Source organism: Astatotilapia calliptera, chromosome 4 (assembly GCF_964374335.1).
Source record: "Astatotilapia calliptera chromosome 4, fAstCal68.1, whole genome shotgun sequence".
Taxonomy (NCBI): Eukaryota; Metazoa; Chordata; class Actinopteri; order Cichliformes; family Cichlidae; genus Astatotilapia; species Astatotilapia calliptera.
This window is the reverse complement of record NC_137425.1, coordinates 27,134,984-27,154,391: the sequence shown is the minus strand read 5'-3', so window position 1 is coordinate 27,154,391 and position 19,408 is coordinate 27,134,984. Positions and strand designations below refer to the sequence as shown.

The 19,408-nt window shown below is 41.8% G+C and overlaps 1 protein-coding gene and 1 long non-coding RNA gene across 2 annotated transcripts in view; one reads left to right on the top strand and one right to left on the bottom strand.

The window, feature by feature from the left end:
* The first annotated feature begins 2,330 nt into the window (after positions 1-2,330).
* usp43b (ubiquitin specific peptidase 43b) overlaps positions 2,331-19,408 on the top strand; it is a 91,807-nt gene continuing 74,729 nt past the window's right edge. The window contains exons 1-2 of the mRNA XM_026165771.2: positions 2,331-3,310; positions 17,504-17,650. Coding sequence (XP_026021556.1) covers positions 2,681-3,310; positions 17,504-17,650 — 777 coding nt within the window. The 5' untranslated portion in view covers positions 2,331-2,680. The remainder of the gene's footprint in view (positions 3,311-17,503; positions 17,651-19,408) is intronic.
* On the bottom strand, positions 4,378-5,816 carry LOC145428354 (uncharacterized). The gene is made up of 2 exons (XR_013908642.1): positions 5,414-5,816; positions 4,378-5,284 (listed from the first exon to the last, which is right to left on the bottom strand). It is a non-coding gene; the product is annotated as an uncharacterized LOC145428354 (long non-coding RNA).

The window sequence follows — 19,408 nt, the reverse complement described above, 5'->3', positions numbered from 1 at the left end:
GCATTGGCCTCAGGGGAGAGAGCTGACTGCAGGGAGCTTTGACAGCGTTACCCACGTAAGTAATATCATCTTCGCAAAAAATGATTCATTGTGTAACAGAAGTTGAGGTATGCTGGCAGTAAAACGTGGAATAATAAAGGAGATTCCATATAAAAGATGCACTGATGCAAATGTATCTTCAGCCAAAGGATCTGTGGAATGTGGAAATGTGAAATGAAAGATCTTACACTTGTGATGACTTTAGAATAGCATTATTGATTTCTTCATAAAACAGCCTCACGCTGCATTCGATTTTGTGCTGACGTCTAAATGGTTTTCTACTTCATTCCAGTATTTCCCTTTAATAGGGTATTTAAAAGTAGAATGGGAGGCACTTCAGCAGAGCCAGTTCCCAGTTTGGATTCAGGAGACAAACACCCTCTCTACTTTTAAGATTAGACTTAAAACTTTTCTTATCGATAAAGCTTACAGTCAGGGATGGATCGGGTGATCCTGAACTCTTACTTAGTTATGCTGCAATAAGTCTGGGCTGCTGTCAGCTTTCCATGATGTTTATATGCCACTCCAGATTTAATTATTAGTTATTATTACTTTCTGGTTCTCTTCCACACTGTCATTTGTCTTGTCTTCCTCCCTTCACCCCCAACCGGTCACAGCAGATGGTCGCCCCTTCCTGAGCCTGGTCCTGTTGGAGGTTCCTTCCGGCTTAAAGGGAGTTTTTCCTTCCCACTGTCTTTACAATATAAAGTGACTTGAAATGACTGTTTGTTTGTTTTTTGACTCGGTGGTACATAAATAAAAACATTAAAATGTATTGTTCAGTTCAAAACTCTATCTGCTAGAGGCAAGTAAGATTTTACATTAAAACTCATATGATGTAAAATGTTTATATAATTGCTAAACACATGGAAAAGTTCTTGAACATAAGTGCAGGGATAAAAAAGCTTTTTCAATTTTTTATTCAACCAAATTATCAAGTATAAAAACAATTATTCTGTGCGGGGTGGGGCGGTGGGGGGGTCATGGCAAAAGAAACTAGCAATGCTAAACTAGAAATCCTTTCTTTCATAACAGTTCAACATTCTCTGACAATGTCTTCCTAAAAAAAAATGTGACCAACTCTTTCATACAAAACTCATCCACATCTTTATTTTAATACACATGCTGACTATTTCAAATCCCCCCTAATTTCAACAGGATTCAAATTCCATGACCCTCCCTTTTGAGCCATTCCTTGTTGCAAAGACCCACTCATGATTCAACTTAAACTTTCAGGCAGATGGTCCCTCATTATCTTTAAGCATTCTGAGACAGGATGCATAACTCACTTGACTACAAGCTTCCAAACGCTCAAGATAACCTCAGACCATAAAATTTCCACCCTCATGTTTCACAGCTGGTATGAGGTTGCTCCACTGAAAAGCTGTCTTAATTATTTTGTACCAAACATGTCTGTCTTACCAGAGCATTTGTCATTACTCCAAATGCTCTGGTGTTTTTCCGTTTCATTGAAAAACTGTAACATTAACGGTATGTACTCTTTACAGCTCCTCTCACTCTGTCTTAAGAGTAGAAGAGGGTGAGTTCATTCAAGAATTGATAGTATCGATATAAATGTTGGTATTGATATTGGATCAATACTAGTGTGACAGGATCGATACTTTGTTTCTACCCTCAGTGTTCAGTATACATCCAACTGAATTGTGTTAAATTTTTTTTTTCTTTGGAAATGAAAAAATGTACCTAAAACCACTGTGGACTATGAAAAATGTCTGAACCTTTTTGTGTTGACTGTCACATCATGTTATATGTTATTTATAGCCTGTAGCACATTTAAAGAACAGAAACTGACTGGAAGTGCCTTAGAGACGGACACATTTACATTCCAGGTCTGTTTTTCCAAAAAACTGTTTCAGGATCCATGAAAAAAGCTGAGAGGTGTGTATTTGTTGTGGAACGCAAAACAGTGATTTAATGGTCATTAAGATCTGTTCATAATTTGCAAAATTGATGATGATTGATCTCAGAAATCGTGACACACTGCTCTCCCCTGCCTTGAGCTGCTTTTAAAGGTTAAACGTATATTTATATTTGGATCTAAATGCTTATCCAATGCAACTGTATTAATCTTATAACATCATTGGGGTGATTTTCTACCGAATTTGTTTTGACTTTAGAAGTGCATCACGTTCATAATATTTTATTTGTATTCAGGATTTTAAATGACCGGCCTGTATGACCACAAATCAAGCTATATACAGGGCTCTCTTAGGTCATTCGTGTGTGGGGAAAGTGGGAGGGGGCAGCTACACAATCATAAGCCTTCTTATGAAGGCGAAGTTGGGTGCAGTGGGAGAGGAGCGCGCAGTGCTGCAACTGGACGGCGCAGCGGCTCGCATTGTCCCGGCCATGACGAGATGCTGTTTGTGACAGCGGTGTCGGGATGATAATGAACGTCTTCAGTAAGTGTTGGGATGGACGAGGGAGGTTTTAAGTCAGAGCGCGGTGGAATAACAGTGTGCTGTTGTGTCTCTTGGCTCCTCCGCGATGGTGGCACCCCCGTGCGCTTTCCCCTCTGCTATCCGGACAAGGGACGCTGGCAGAGGAGTGACAGACCGGAATCGGAATTCCTACAATTATCAGTCTCAGAATAGCTCGGCACGGGAGTAGAGGTACTGTCATGGAGAAACAGAGCAGAGCCAACAAGGAGGAAATGCTGACATCGAAGGAGGAGAAGCGCAAAGAGAAGAAGCCGAAATCTGGGAAGCTTTTCCGCAAAAAATCGTTAAAGTCTGTGGGGAGTTTTATGAACAGAATTATCAAAACTTTGGGCACTTTCACCCACTTTGGAGACGCTGACGCGCAGGACGCGGAGGATGATGATGGAGGGTTTCGGAATGGCGCACCTTGCACCCTCAGCGCCAGCTCAGGAATAATCAGAGAGGATGTACAAGTAGTTCGGGATCGGGTAGTGAAAAACACTTCGAGCACGTCGTCTTCTCTGTGCACCGGCAGAGAGAAACTACTTTACCAATACGGAGACAAAATCCCAGGTGTGCTGGGACTGAAAAACCACGGCAACACCTGTTTCATGAACGCCGTGGTCCAGTGTTTGAGCAACACCGACCTGCTCGCGGAGTATCTGGGACTGGAGCGATACAAGATGGACATGAGCCAAACCAGAATGAACGGGGTGGTGAAAAGCGACGGGACGAGGCATGTCAGGGGAGAAGTCACGGAGCACTTGGCGTCACTTGTCAGAGCCCTCTGGACTCTGGAGTACACCCCTCAGCTGTCTGTGGATTTCAAGGTACACCGCCCCCCCACAACACCACCACCACCCCGAATTTAGTCTGCAGGTGGTTGTGAGTTGTCTAACGTGAAAGGCACACATAGGCACAAAATGAAAGGTACTGGAAACAGTATTAAAAAGGGCACTGTAGCAACCAGTTAGTTACTGCATTATTAGCTCCTTGGTAAGTACAGGTGTTCTGTTTAGACACACATAATCACATGTTATTCAGACAGTATGCCTTTAACACCACTATGATTATTCTCAGTGTCCTGTTCAGATGATTATCATTTTGTATAATAGCACAGCACCAACTCCTCTGCCATGGTCAACAACAAGGGCGCAGTGCTTTGCCCTGACACTCCAGGGTTTCCCTGACAGGTGATAATGACACTGGTGCTCAGAGTTGCAGCAGTCTGAGGGCACAAGGTGAGCAGGTGCCTGGCTCTCATGCTGTTGCTGGGTTTGCACATGAAGACTTGATGGATACTACTAACAAAAACTTTAAAAAGGTTCACTCTGCTCGCATTATTTTATGAGCACTGGGTTAGAAGAGGTTAAGGGAAAAATCGTTTAGATTTACCTGACTTGGTCACCTCTATTTTACAGTATTTATTTATAGTAGGTGAAAAAGTTGTGATGCAAAGTGAGCACCAGAAAGAGATGATTTACTTTACACTTAAGAGACTTTCTTCCTTGAGGATCAGGGACAGTGAGCACTATCAGGAGACCCTCAGGCTTTTCCTACTCTACCCATGCTGAAGATAGGAGGGGAAATGCAACTGTACTTTATCTGCCTGAAGCTCTTCTTTGCTCTGGATTTCTCTGAGCCTTAGCTCAATGCAAGAAGTAGATAATATTGGAGCGGCGAACAAAGAGACTCACAATGGATCTATTCTTGGAAATGCTAATTACTCTGTGAAGATGACTGCTGAAAGATCTTGACCCCTGCAGCACAGACACGTGCATGATTTTTTGTCACACCTCATTGTGGTTACAGAGAAGCGGAAGGTTTACCTGAAAGCCAGATAGCCAGATTATCAGGATTTCGCAGCCTATAAACGGAGTGTTGATCATCACGGAGGTTATTTTTTTTTGTCTTGACTCTTTTGCTGTCCCATTTGTTGTTCTCTCCGAAAAAGTCCCCCATCAAACATAATTGATGCTGCCAATAATTTTTCGATCCCACACTTTCATTTCCTTCTGATCTCGGGAGACTCTGATATCACATTTTATTACTAAAACAATAAGAGGAGAGCACAGAAACATCTTGCCAAGATTAAAAGAAAAAGAAAAAAAACCCCTCTTCTTTATATGTGATGAGATGTTTCCTGCTATAAACAGACAAACACACACACACACACACACACACACACACACACACACACACACACACACACACACACACACACACACACACACATACACACACACACACACACACACACACTGGATTTCTTGGCTGTGGTTTGTGACCATAGGAGGTCCAGAGTTCGTGCTGTCTGGGTTTTCTGAAATTGCCTGTTGAGTAATACCACAGCTGCCTGAAGGGAGGCATTATAAAATGATCAGATAGCTCTGAGGCCTGTTTCTAAGAGGCTAAATTAGCTCCCAGTTGCAGGAACTCCAGACAGCACAAACCAATAATAAACAATTCTCCACAAAGGACTAAGCTTTGCTTTAGTAGCTCTATTAATCTAGTCGTTTTTTAAGTTGATTATCTTTCTTTACTGGTATCTGAAAGTTGCGTCTTTTGTCAGAAGAGGACAAACCACAGTACCCATCTTCATATCAAATTGACTTTTATAAGAAAAGATAAAAGGCCAGGCTTGGAAAGGGTTCTCATTTTGAAAAGGACCCTAGGTAGAATTTATAGTGCCGCACTTTATATTTTAAGTAATGATGCTGCTGGTGGTGTAAATGTCGAATCATCCTGGTTTGATCAGCAGATCTTTACAGTTAATGACTCAGCAGAGGTCTGTTCCAGTCCTGCTGTGGAGGAAAAACAAGCTTTGTGCTACATTCCAGTACCACCTGGCTTATAGGACAGCACAGGTAGAAGGAGGGAGGCAGCTTTTATAAGTATTTGCAAAAAAACCAGAAAAAAAAAAGATTAAGTACCTCTGGGTTGCTTTGTGATAACACCAGCACTGGCAGTGTGTCCAAGGCTTCGGCTCCCACTGACGTGTCTCTCACATTGCGGCTGAGGTGCCGAGTTTCTTCAACCTGTGAGCAGATGTGTTGTTTTGATCTGTTCATCGTCGCCCCCCCAACGGGGTGGTGTGTTTGCACAGAGGGGCCTAGATAGGAACGGAGCCTGAAACTCAAACAATTACTCAACAGCCAGTTTACTGGTTTCCATAACATGAGAGGCCTGAGAAAGAAGGGAGTTTGGGAGTTAGGGTGAGCAGGCGCGACGGCTGGACGGGAATCCTCCTAGCGGCGTGTATTGATAGGCCGGTTTGGGAAGCATATGCTGTGGTGAAAGTGGGTCTTTGTCACAGGTATGTGTGAGTAATTACGAGCTCCATGTTAAGGTTTGCACAATTATCTATGCTGCAGGGTGCAGAACGTGACTCACAAAGAGATCTACATTAGACTGCAGTGATAGTGATAATGGTCATAGTGTTGTGAGCAGTGTTGGTCAAGTTACTTGAAAAAAGTAATCAGTAACTAATTACTGATTACTTCCCCAAAAAAGTAATCCTGTTACTTTACTGATCACTTATTTTCAAAAGTAATTCATTACTTAGTTACTTAGTTACTTAGTTACTTTTTAAAAACACGATTTACAACCCGAATAGGTGATAAAGCGATAGATCTTTCAGCCAAATTCTACTTTTTCTACATAATCCATCATACAAAATGTAATCAAATGGAAAAGTCCTTTTTTAAAACTTGTTTTATTAGTTTTAATCTTTTAACTTTATGCATCAAGCAAAAATTTAATTATATGCATTTCTTCTTCTTCTTCTTCTTCTTCTGACTGGAAGAAATTTGTTTAATATTTAAACCTATTTTCTGCACATTCCAGCACATAAAATATGTATATTATGTAAAATCAAACTTAAAGTAAGGTCAGTACTTCCACGCTTTAAACGCTGCACGCTTGTACTCTCTACCGCACTTGATATATTATCCATTGTTGATTAAGTAAAAAATATGTATATTTTATGTGCTGACTAGCGGTCCTATTGCTCTATTTTCACCTGTAAAGCAGGGGTGGCGTAGGCGGAGGTTTACCCTGGTGCAGGTGTGCCGCAGCGGTCAGTGGAAGAATCCGCGAGTTCCGTCGTAGAGCACTCGGTGCTTGCTTGGAAGTTTAGGGGATTTTTTTCGCTGTAAAAAGAAGTTTTCTTCCCAGGCACAATGCTAATGGACGCTAATGTTTTTGTCACTTTTTATGGAATCAAACTTAAAGTAAGGTCAGTACTTCCACGCTTTAAACGCTGCACGCTTGTACTCTCTACCGCACTTGATATATTATCCATTGTTGATCTGCACACAGATGTTGCCACACTTGCTTATGTCACTGTCATGAGACATTCTCGCAAAAAATCTCGGTTTTAGTAACTCAGTAACGCAGCGTTCCTACGGGAAACTAACGGTAATCTAATTACCGTTTTTGCAATAGTAATCCCTTACTTTACTCGTTACTTGAAGAAAAGAAATGCGCGTTACAAGTAACTGGTTGTGAGGTTGTTGTTATTTTAACTGAATCAAAAATACACAAAAAATATTTTAATAATTCATTTGATTACATTTAAGTTTTCCATGTAATATTGTTACATAAATACAAAATGTTCAATTTAATGGAATCTTACTATATATATATATATATATATATATATATATATATATATATATATATATATATATATATATATGAATGTGCGAGTGAATGTGAGTGTGAATGGTTGTCTGTCCCTATGTGTTAGCCCTGCGACAGACTGGCGACCTGTCCAGGATGTACCCTGCCTCTCGCCCTATGACAGCTGGGATAGGCTCCAGCGCCCCCCACGACCCTGAAAAGGATAAGCGGAAGCGAATGGATGGATGGATGGATGGATGGATATATAAAACACCCAGCACGCCCCTGCGGGCGGTTTATCCTTCAAGCTCGGGTCCTCTACCAGAGGCCTGGGAGCTTGAGGGTCCTGCGCAGTATCTTAGCTGTTCCCAGGACTGCGCTCTTCTGGACAGAGATCTCCGATGTTATTCCCGGGATCTGCTGGAGCCACTCGCCTAGCTTGGGAGTCACCGCACCTAGTGCTCCGATTACCACGGGGACCACCGTTACCTTCACCCTCCACATCCTCTCGAGCTCTTCTCTGAGCCCTTGGTATTTCTCCAGCTTCTCGTGTTCCTTCTTCCTGATATTGCTGTCATTCGGAACCGCTACATCGATCACTACGGCCGTCTTCTTCTGTTTGTCTACCACCACTATGTCCGGTTGGTTAGCCACCACCATTTTGTCCGTCTGTATCTGGAAGTCCCACAGGATCTTAGCTCGGTCATTCTCCACCACCCTTGGGGGCATCTCCCATTTTGACCTCGGGACTTCTAGGTTATACTCAGCACAGATGTTCCTGTACACTATGCCGGCCACTTGGTTATGGCGTTCCATGTATGCCTTGCCTGCTAGCATCTTGCACCCTGCTGTTATGTGCTGGATTGTCTCTGGGGCATCTTTACACAGCCTGCACCTGGGGTCTTGCCTGGTGTGATAGACCCCAGCCTCTATGGATCTTGTACTCAGAGCTTGTTCTTGTGCTGCCATGATTAGTGCCTCTGTGCTGTCTTTCAGTCCAGCTTTGTCCAGCCACTGGTAGGATTTCTGGATATCAGCCACCTCCTCTATCTGCCGGTGGTACATACCGTGCAGGGGCCTGTCCTTCCATGATGGTTCCTCGTCTCCCTCCTCTTTCTTGGGTTTCTGCTGCCTGAGGTATTCACTGAGCACTCGGTCAGTTGGGGCCATCTTCCCAATGTATTCTTGGATGTTCCTTGTCTCATCCTGGACTGTGGTGCTGACACTCACCAGTCCCCGGCCCCCTTCCTTCCGCTTAGCGTACAGCCTCAGGGTGCTGGACTTGGGGTGAAACCCTCCATGCATGGTCAGGAGCTTTCTTGTCTTTATGTCAGTGGCTTCTATCTCCTCCTTTGGCCAGCCTATTACCCCAGCAGGGTACCTGATCACGGGCAGGGCGTATGTGTTGATGGCCCGGATCTTGTTCTTACCATTCAGCTGACTCCTCAGGACTTGCCTGACCCTCTGCAGGTACTTGGTGGTTGCAGCCTTTCTAGCGGCCTCTTCATGGTTCCCATTTGCCTGCGGGATCCCCAGGTACTTGTAACTGTCCTCTATGTCTGCAATGTTGCCTTCTGGTAGTTCAATCCCCTCAGTTCTGACTACCTTCCCTCTCTTTGTTACCATCCGACTACACTTCTCCAGTCCGAATGACATTCCAATGTCATTGCTGTATAGCCTGGTAGTGTGGATCAGTGAATCGATGTCTCGTTCACTCTTGGCATACAGCTTGATGTCATCCATGTACAGGAGGTGGCTGACAACTGCTCCGTTCCGTAGTCGGTATCCGTAGCCAGTCTTGTTAATGATCTCACTGAGGGGGTTCAGGCCTATGCAGAACAGCAGTGGGGACAGAGCATCTCCTTGGTAGATCCCGCACTTGATGGTGACTTGTGCTATGGGCTTGGAGTTGGCCTCTAGTGTTGTACGCCACATCCCCATTGAGTTCCTGATGAAGGCTCTTAGGGTCCCATTGATCTTGTACAATTCTAGGCATTCCAGTATCCAGCTGTGGGGCATTGAGTCATAGGCCTTCTTGTAATCAATCCAGGCAGTGCACAGGTTGGTCAGTCTGGTCTTGCAGTCTCGGCTGATTGTTCTGTCTACCAGTAGCTGGTGTTTTGCACCTCTGGTATTCTTGCCAATTCCTTTCTGTGTCCCGCTCATGTATTGACCCATGTGCCTGTTCATCTTAGCCGATATGATGCCTGACAGGAGCTTCCATGTAGTACTGAGGCAGGTTATTGGTCGGTAGTTGGAGGGGACCGGTCCCTTCTTGGGGTCCTTGGGGATCAGGACCGTCCGGCCTTCAGTTAGCCATTCCGGGTGTCTCTCGTTAACTAGCAGCTGGTTCATTTGTGCTGCCAGACGCTCGTGGAGTGCAGTCAGCTTCTTCAGCCAGTAGGCGTGAACCATGTCGGGCCCTGGTGCTGTCCAACTCTTCATACTGGAGACCCTTTCTTGGATATCTGCCACTGTGATGGTTACTGGACCCTGTTCAGGGAGGTCGCTGTGGTCTGCCCTCAGATCCACTAGCCACTGAGCATTGCCGTTATGGGTTGCATCCTTCTCCCATATGCTCTTCCAGTATTGCTCCGTCTCCAGCCTTGGTGGTGCTGTTCTCTTATTGTTCCCTTGCCACTGAGAGTACACCTTTGCTGGTTCTGTGGAGAACAGCTGGTTTATTCTCCTGCCTTCTATCTCTCTGGTGTACCTCCTCAAGCGGCTGGCCAAGGCTGTGAGTCTTTGCTTGGCAGTTTCCAAGGCCTCAGGTATGGACAGCTTGCTGTATTTCTTAGGCACCTTATTTGTCGCACCTTTCTGCAACTCTGTTAGTTGGCTAACCTCCCTCCGTGCTACTTTGATCTTGCCCTCTAGCCTCCTTCTCCATGGAGGGTACTGCCCCTTGTGGCTGTTCAACTTGTAGCCAAGCATCTCACTGATCACTGCTGCCGTATTGTAGATCAGCTTGTTAGTGTCGGTAATCGTGGTTGTAGGTATTGCCCGTAGTGCTGCATTAACATCATCTATCAGACCTTCTGAGGGTACTTCACGTAATCTTGGTAACCGGCTACGGGGGATCCAGGTTTCAAGCTTGGCCATGATCCTATTTTTCAGGTCAGTTCCTCTCGCACTCAACGATCCTTCTCCTATCACACTTGGGGCTATGTACCCAATCTCGGGTGGGGGTGATGATATCTCCCCCCTGACCTGGCGTCCTGACTCCTCCTTGCCGTAGCATTTGTGTTGTACCTCGTCAATCTCTAGCTGTGAGAGCAGTCCCTTCTTTCGAATGTTGGAACACTGAGCTACTAGTTGTTTCGCCGTCATTGTGGATGTTGGGTATCGAAGAATCCATAGGTCCCTCATCCTATTCATGTAGCCCCTTCCGCCGGGGTTACTTGCGTAGTAGCATTCCAACAACGCCCTGTTTTCGTCCCTTGCCCACCGATGCCTTCTTGTTCCAGTAGCCCACTTTTCGTCAGGGTGCCCTGGTTCCTCAACACCTGACGCGGACCTTGTTGATCCGGGCGACGTCCGAGCCGGCATGCCTTCATATTTATCTGTCTCGCTCATGTCTGCGGTAGGCTTGCTTAGCATAGGGGGTCTAGCCTTAGGACCCTTACTGGATACAGACGCCCCAGGCAGGAATCGAACTTGCGATCCTCTGTTCCAAAGGCGTGTAGTTTAACCACTACGCTATCCAGCTGCTATATATATATATATATATATATATATATATATTAGAGCTGGGCGATATGAGATTTTTTCATATCACGATATGTTTTTTTCATTTCAGGCGATAACGATATCTATCACGATATAAGCCAAATAACTATATTTGTAAGATTTAAATCTGCCGTTGCTCACAAGTAAAATGTGAAATAATCAGCAGCTTGTTTTTATTTAAATATTTATTTCCCATAATAAGTTCAACAGGGTAGATGTACTTAAGGAACATGAGACTTTTTCAGATAGATAAAGGCAAATATTGCAAACTACACAAAAGGCCAGAGGTGTGGACTCGAGTCACATGACTTGGACTCGAGTCAGACTCGAGTCATTAATTTTATGACTTTAGACTTGACTTGAAAAAATGTTGTAAGACTTGTGACTTGACTTGGACTTTTACACCAATGACTTGGGACTTGAATTGGACTTGAACCTGTTTACTTGAAAAGACTTGATATTTTACCCCAAATATAAAATTTAACATGCATATTATATGGAGATTGAAAATGTGACGTCATTCACGGGTAGAACCGCAAAGGATTCTGGGAACTCGTGGCAAGCGGTACTAGCTCACGCAGGCTTTCAATTGAAATCAGTCACACAGCGATAAAAAGAAACACAAAAATGTCAAGAAGCCGTTTTATTATTAACTGCAATAGCCGGTCGCATGACAGCCACGGGAAGCCGACGGGTAAAGAGATCGGTTGTTATCGGATTACGTCGTTGAAGAGAAATTGTTCGAGCCATGTTTCCGAAGTAACAAAGACGCAACGGATGGCCTGGATTGCAGCCATTCAAAGATCAAATATAACGTCCCAGAACACTCCAGCTCACAGGTTAGTCTGCTCCAAGCATTTACACGAAGGTCAGTGTTTTTTAGTAGTTAATGCGTCATTTTCATAACATAACTGGTGATATAGGTTACAAGCAAGTCTGGCGCTGAACAGAAATTGTCGCGCTATGCTCCTTTATTTATTGTGCATAAATAGTGAATTGTCCTGACACAATATTGCGTTTCGCCTCTGTTATTATGGTACATTAACAAAAACATATACTTTTATTCACAGGATAAAACAGGTTTTTTGTATCACTAATTGCCCAGTGCGATTACAGCATACAATATTGTTGTCACTGCTACATTTCTGTGATGCTACCAGAAATTATTTCCACTACTAATTAATTACCGTTGAGCTCAAAGGTCCTATTAATAAACGGTTAAGGAATGTGTATTTATGAGACGATTTGTGAGACTGGTAAACTTATGATACGTACGATGGTCTTTCGTTCTACACGGTGCATTTCAAGGTCCTGCACCCATCCGTCGGTAAACTGTACCTGGGCTTGTTGCAGTGACCGGAAGTTACTAAACTTCATGAGTGTATGCACTCACTCCAAGAACCGTATGATTATAAATATGCATATAAATATGCTACGATGAGATAGCTGACTTCATCTAACTAGCAAATGTTGTCCAGGCTACGTTGGTGATGCAGTTTTTTTTTTTAAATGATATTTTTTAAAAATATATCATTTATTTATGTATGATATTTTTGTCATGCGATTTTAAGGCCGGTCCTACAACCGCATCCAAGAATAACATGCAGCTTATCTCAGAACTGTCGGTGAAAATTATTCTTGGAGCTAGGTTTAATTGAGCTGCATTTTAAAGAGGTGCAATTTCACAATTTGTGTATATTTTCTAAGTTCACTATTTTGTCATGTGTTGAGAAAAACACAGATTTTAAAATTACATGGTCTAATATTTACATTTAGCATAACTGCAACATGCTTTTTTTCGGGTTTTTTTTAAAGACTCGAAAGGACTTGAAATTCAAAATTTCAGACTTGTGACTTGACTCGGACTTTTACACCAGTGACTTGAGACTCGACTCTGACTTGCCTGACATTACTTGAGACTTGACTTGAGACTTGAAGATAAAGACTTGAGACTTACTTGAGACTTGCAAAACAATGACTTGGTCCCACCTCTGCAAAAGGCAGCCGCTAAAGCGTTTAAGTTTCAAAATAGAACAAACGAAACAGACTACTAAATTGTCAATTCCACTTAGAAACAAAATATTAATTCTAAAAATAAATCTTAGTTTGTTTTACAGAATAACAGACAAAACTGACTAACTTTTGTCAATATCAAATAAACTGAGAACTAAAAGGAAATTCTCAATCTCTCCTTGTTGTATAGCTTAGCTTTTCAAACAGTTTTAACAGTTACTTTAGTCTGACAAAAGCCGAATGACGAATTAGCGCTTCCAGTCAGAGACTGAGGCTACGTCCACACGTACACGGGTATTTTTGAAAACTGAGATTTTCCGTTTTCGTTTTAAAAAATAATCCCGTCCACACATAAAGGCAGAAATGAAGGAAAACGCTGCTATGAACATGCCAAAGCAGCAGGTGGCGCTAGACTCCTAACCGTGCAGAAATGTTGGCCAATCAGAAGTCTAGAAGCCTCGGTGGGAAAAAGTAAACAAAGCTGGGGCATAGAAGCAGAACAGAGTCGTATGTGTGGACGGACAGTAACTGTGTGTATATGTAAGCATTTAAACACTGCAGAGAGTAGAATTAACAGTAACAGTATTGTAGAAATTCATTTCACCGAAACAATAACGCAGCGCACAGTGTGACGCATGCACCAGTTTATTGTATTTCCAGACTTGCTTTCGGCACAATTTACAGTGCACGCTACTCTGTTTTTTTGTCAGACTTGAAATAGCCGAAATACCTTCACACTACGGAACTTCTTTGGCTCTTCCGTTCGACAATCTCTCCGGCATTGGAACCATCGTCTGTTTTCTCTTCAGTCACGCTCGGTTGATTTTTCTAGTCGGCACACTCATTTCCTCCATTACCCGCTGGCTGCTTCCCAAACAAACACACGTGCGGCTTGGCACTTGTGCTATACGGTAACAAGTCACGCGACGTGACGCTGCGGCTGTGATTGGTTCGGCTCCGCGCTACTTAATTTGGATTGGCTGACTTTTTTTTTTTTTTTTTTTTTTTTTTTTTTTTTTTGAGGACAAGAGCGGCGAGGTCTATCGCGATAGCTTAATTTCTCTATCGAGTAAAAGTTATATCGCGATACATATCGTTATCGTTCTATCGCCCAGCTCTAATATATATATATATATATATATGTATATATGTATATATGTATACCAAGCATATTTTTAATTGGTTAATGATTAATTATATGAATAAATACGCCTTTGATTTTATATATTTTTGTTGCATATTATTGAATATTATTGCTTCATAAATATTTGGAGGGCAAAAAACTATGAAGGAAGTAAGCACCGAGAGTTATATCACCAATGGTTAAAAAGGAACAATAATAATTTTAACAAGCGCCTGAAATCATAGGTTGAATGTTTAAATAGCTAAGTGTAAATGGATGAAATATAAAGCTGAACTTAAAAAAAAGTAAATAGTTAACTGATGATGGATGAACTGCATAAATATTTAACATTGTCTAAATACAGTGGCTTGTTATCATTATATCAGAGACACCAAAACAACAAAAAACAAAAACATGGCCTTTTCCACAGCCTTAATTATATCACTGACACAATTGCCACCTTCAGAGGGCTGATGGTAATTACTGTTATTACTTTGCTGTAATGACTAGCTGCACAAAAGCTTTAGGTTAGCGCAGGTCATGGTTCACAGTTAATGTCAAAGCATTTCTTCAAAACGAGCCTGAATGCCTCAGGCTTGTTCCCCGGCTGTAAACGACTGCTGTACTAGACTGATTTTCCCCTGATTGGTCTCATTCAGAAATATCTGTAATGTAAGGTATGATAGTGCGATCCTAGGCTGGGCTGTTGGACCGAATGTAAAGTCTGTTTAGATCTTACAAGACACATATTTGAGACTGCAGAGGGTTTATTTCAAACACTGGTACATGCCTAAGACTTTTCATAGTAAAGGTACACCATCTATACTGGTAAAAATAAGCCATCACTGCCAGTGTCACTTTACCCATAACCCAGTGTTCATGGTCTGACTCTGCAAATAGCTCTGATTAGAAGTCACCATAGTCTACCATAATAAAATATGTAGCTTCTGCACAATCTCATATTATGTTGATAGTTCGTGTAGCAGCATCATAGTTTTGATTTTTTTAAAAAAAGACCACACTTGGAAGAAGTTTGCCTTCAGAACTTCCAGTTTTTGATACACAATTAACAGTGTGAAAGGTCCAATTAAAAAAAAAGTCACAATCCTTCCCTAAACAAAAATAAACCCCAACTGGCAATTGGTTTTGGGGTTTCTTTTTGCAGAATAAGACCTCTAAGTCCAAAAATTATAAGGTACTTAATGACAGTCCTGGAAGGGAATTAGTGTGATGCTCCAGTGGCAACATGAACATGGTGATATCACATACACAGTAGCTTCCAGGTGTTATCTTCAATTCAATTCAATTCAATTCAATTCCGCTTTATTTACATAGCATCAACTCAAGGCTCCTTGTATTGTAGGATAGAGCCCCTACAACAACACAGAGAAATCCCCCTGTGAGCAAGCACTTGGTGACAGTGGGAAGGAAAAAATCCCTTTTTTCCAGGAAGGAACGTCGGAAAGAACCAGGCTCAGGGGGCGGCAGCCATCTGTCGTGATTGGTGGGGGGTGAGATGAGGAACACAAGACAAGCGACATAGTGTGGAAGAGAACCAGGGAAAATAACAAGTAATAATTTAAGTGTGGTGTATGAACACATAGTGAGTGAGGCCCGCAATATTTGCAAAAACATACATAATTTCATATATATTTTCCTCAGGGATTATTAAAGTATTCTGATTCTGAAAAAGAGTCTGTTCAGATGCTTCAGTTTTATTGTTTTATGACCTCACAAATGACTTGGCTCGTGATTAATTTTAAAAGCTAAAAATTCTCAATAATGTTCTGACAGCATAGGCTTTGTAGCGAGTTGACACTGTTGTGTCAGCTGATGGGGACGCCTCCTAAATGAGGAGAGATTTCATGTCTCAGCTGACCTTGAGAATGCCTCCAGAAGAGGCTGAGGAGGTGGCCTAAGATGGGTCTTGGCTTCTCCAGAAGTCTTCCAGACTCAGATGTGGGATAGCAAATGGAATAACAGTGAATGGATTGATACTATATATTTTTAGATTATATTGATATACGCTACCAAGAACAAAGACTGTGTACTATAGAGCTAATGTTATCTGAGCATTTTCACAGAAGGAGGCCGGGTGAATCATAAACTGTTGAAAGTGTCAGGGTCCTCACAGGGTTAACATAATGGAAATGTTGGTCAACAGAGGTGTGGATTTCCAGTTGTTTCAGCTAAAAATAGCAGCTCTGTATTCATTAACTGTGGTGTCTCTTCCGACTGCCGTATCTTGTAGCTATTGCAGTGACAAAACTCTTCACTTTTTGCTTCCTCGAGATGTATGAGGCAAGGGAAACTTCACTTTCATGACAAGATCAGAAGACAAGATTAGAGAACCTTATTGCTCAGCCGAGATTATGCCAGCATTTTTTATGTTTATGAATTTTTATGTTCACTTTTTGCTCCTGTCCACATTTCAGTAATTACTTTGAAGAGGCAGTCCCAGCTCCACATCTATTCCTCTATCCTCCTAACAAACAGCTGCACACAGTCAGGCTGGACAGCTGCCCAGCACAACTGCACCTTTTATATTGCGAGCTGAAGCAAAATTCATTTACTTGCTTTTGCACAAGGACACTTCAGGGCTGGTTTAGCTGTTTTTTGTTTTGTTTTTTTAAATTCAGCATATCTACCCATTTATTAAAGAACTGAAATGGTAGCTCTCGACTCCCAATCCTCCAGCTTAGGCAGACACCCTACATCACGTTGGGGTGTAATAGCTTTAAGAGGCATATCACATATTAGTGTCAGTCTTTTGTTCCCTCTGCAATGATCTCTCATCACAGCCTCTGCTTCTCCGGGCTGCCAGCTGCAGTTCACGAAGCAAATTCTTTGCCTAACTGAGTTGTGTGCAATTCACATGTGAAGTGACATTAAACTGTACTTGAGTTGATGCAGTCTTCAACCTGCTTTTAAGCAAAATGTTATCCGCACCTCTTGTTTGATATGAAAATCTTGAAATTTTAGTTAAATTAGACAACAAGGTGGGTAGATGATAAATGCAGATTGGCTAAACTTTTACTAGAAAGCATGTTTTTTTAAGTATTACACAAAAGGCAGATTTTGCACATTCTTAAGTCAAAGCGTGGGCTGGGCTGAGACGAGGGAAGCGTGAAGTGCGTTAGTGCAAATTTGCAATTCTGGGATTCCTCTGATCAGCGTTCTGTGGAGAAGCCCAGGGTACATCTGCCCATTCAGGAGGCTCAGCTATACCAGCGAACACACTGGGGCTGTTAAAACCAGTAAACAAGCAGTCCAAGAGATTCGCATATTGTGGGAGTAACTTGTGTAGAAAGGATATCTTAACGAGGCACTTTTTTGGGTTCTCCTGACACTGCTTTAAATCTAACAGGCTGTCAAATTATAAAACTCAAATAACAACCAAAACAGAATGGGGGAGTATGTGAATGGAATAGATATTATTTTAATGAAGGTTTCTCTCTGAAGTCGATCCATCCGTTGAAATAAATAAATAAATAAAATAAGAGACTTAAATTGTGTCTGCTTTTCTTTTCTTCAGGCTACAGTGTCCAAGTATGGATCACAGTTTCGTGGTAATTCCCAGCACGATGCCCTGGAATTTCTCTTATGGCTTCTGGATCGCGTCCACGAAGACGTCATTCTGGCCTCCCACAATAACAACAACAAGACCAAAGCTCCTGGAAAGGTAGGACTGAAGCAGTTAGCATGTATGCAGTTAATTTCCAAAATTTACATAGAAACTCTTGGAAATGATCTTCGTAAAGTCATAAAAGTATGTAAAATACGTCACATCTGGATCTCAGCTCTACAGACACATCAGTAATAATTTAATATAAATGATCTACTTGCTTAACTAATGCAGAAGTAATACGTGACTAAATATGTGATTTAATGAATAATCTGTTTCTCCTTCTTTGGCTTGATATATTATACAGGCATTGTTATTTCATGAGCTTAAATAATATTTAAGGAGTCATAATTTTGTCAATGTTAATCAAACTCAACGCACAGTTATATAATTAGGGTTATGAATCAGTGTGTTTGTAATGTAAATTGTCTAAACGCTCCACTGTACATTTGGTCTTTGTTTATGCATCTATACTATTCATGGCCTGTAGCCGTGTAGCTAATGAGAGAGCATCCATCATTCAGATCTCATGTGCTTCTCTTCCCCCCAGTGGCTCATATCTCGTGTTGTTTATTATCAAGCCAGCGAGTCTAACCTCACTGATAACGTCCCGACTGGCTTCGATAATTCCACAGATAACATCGCCATAGTCACATCTTCACAGGTCAGCTTCGAAATTTGTCTTGCAAAGCAGCTTTTCATGTCACCAGATGTAATGTGGCAATCTGCACTTTGCAATATTGCCCTGTGTCTAATGCATTGCCAGTGGACAAAGGGAATACAAGTATGGCAATTTGATTTGTTCTCAGCATGTCTTCTCCTGAAGCCATGCCTGCAGGCACGATGCATCCAGATACCCCTTGAAGAGAACTTTGAACTGCTCTGCTGTGAGACATTAAAGCAGAATTTTCATGCATTATTAAAAATATGTTTTTACTTCTGAAATAGATATACCTCTTTATTTGAAGTGTTATTGGGCTGATAACCAATTTATGAGAAGTGCTGTTGGTGAGTCATTGCAAATAAATCCACTCATCTCACTGCCCCATGTTTCTCAAGGCAATAATTTAATGTGTTGTTTCAACATGTGATTGTGAGATAGGGATAAAGAAGCCTGACACTCCCAAGGTTATATGTTAATTAGCTTTAGATATGAAATATGCCTTTTTCCATGAGTTTCGTATAATTGAGTTATAATACATAAATGAATGGTAGTTATATAGTTTCTTTCTACTCAATTTGAGCACTCAAAGCACTTTGTATTGCAAGTCTCATTCACCCAGTCACACACAGACACATTCAAAAGCGCTTTTATCTGTGCTTAAGTGCTTTTTATCTTTGATCACTCACACGTCAAAGATACTTCGACTGTAGATTAAAAACTTTACATCTACTAATTTCAATTCGTAGATGACCCACACTGCCACCTGAGTCAGAGCCGCCCAATGTAGGGGAGTAAGTCACTATTTGTAAAACAGCGAAACAGCCCAAAATATGCATTCATAATCAAACTTTTCCTGGAAAAAATATGGTTTAAGTTAGTTAAAAATGCAAATGTTAGAGATTATAGTCCAAATGTATTCTCTGTAAAAAGATTGTGTAGAATATGACTTTTGATCCTTGTTTATTTTTGTTTGGGTATGAACACGTCATCTGGACAAATTTCACCATCAGTACTAGATTTGCTAACGAGCAGCTGTCTCTACATCTAGTCAACTTTCACTGATTTTGGATCATCAGGTTAAATTTTGAGTGTTGTTTTTGAATTGTTTTCTTGTTTGAGTTTAACCTCCTAGGATCTGGTGTCCACATATG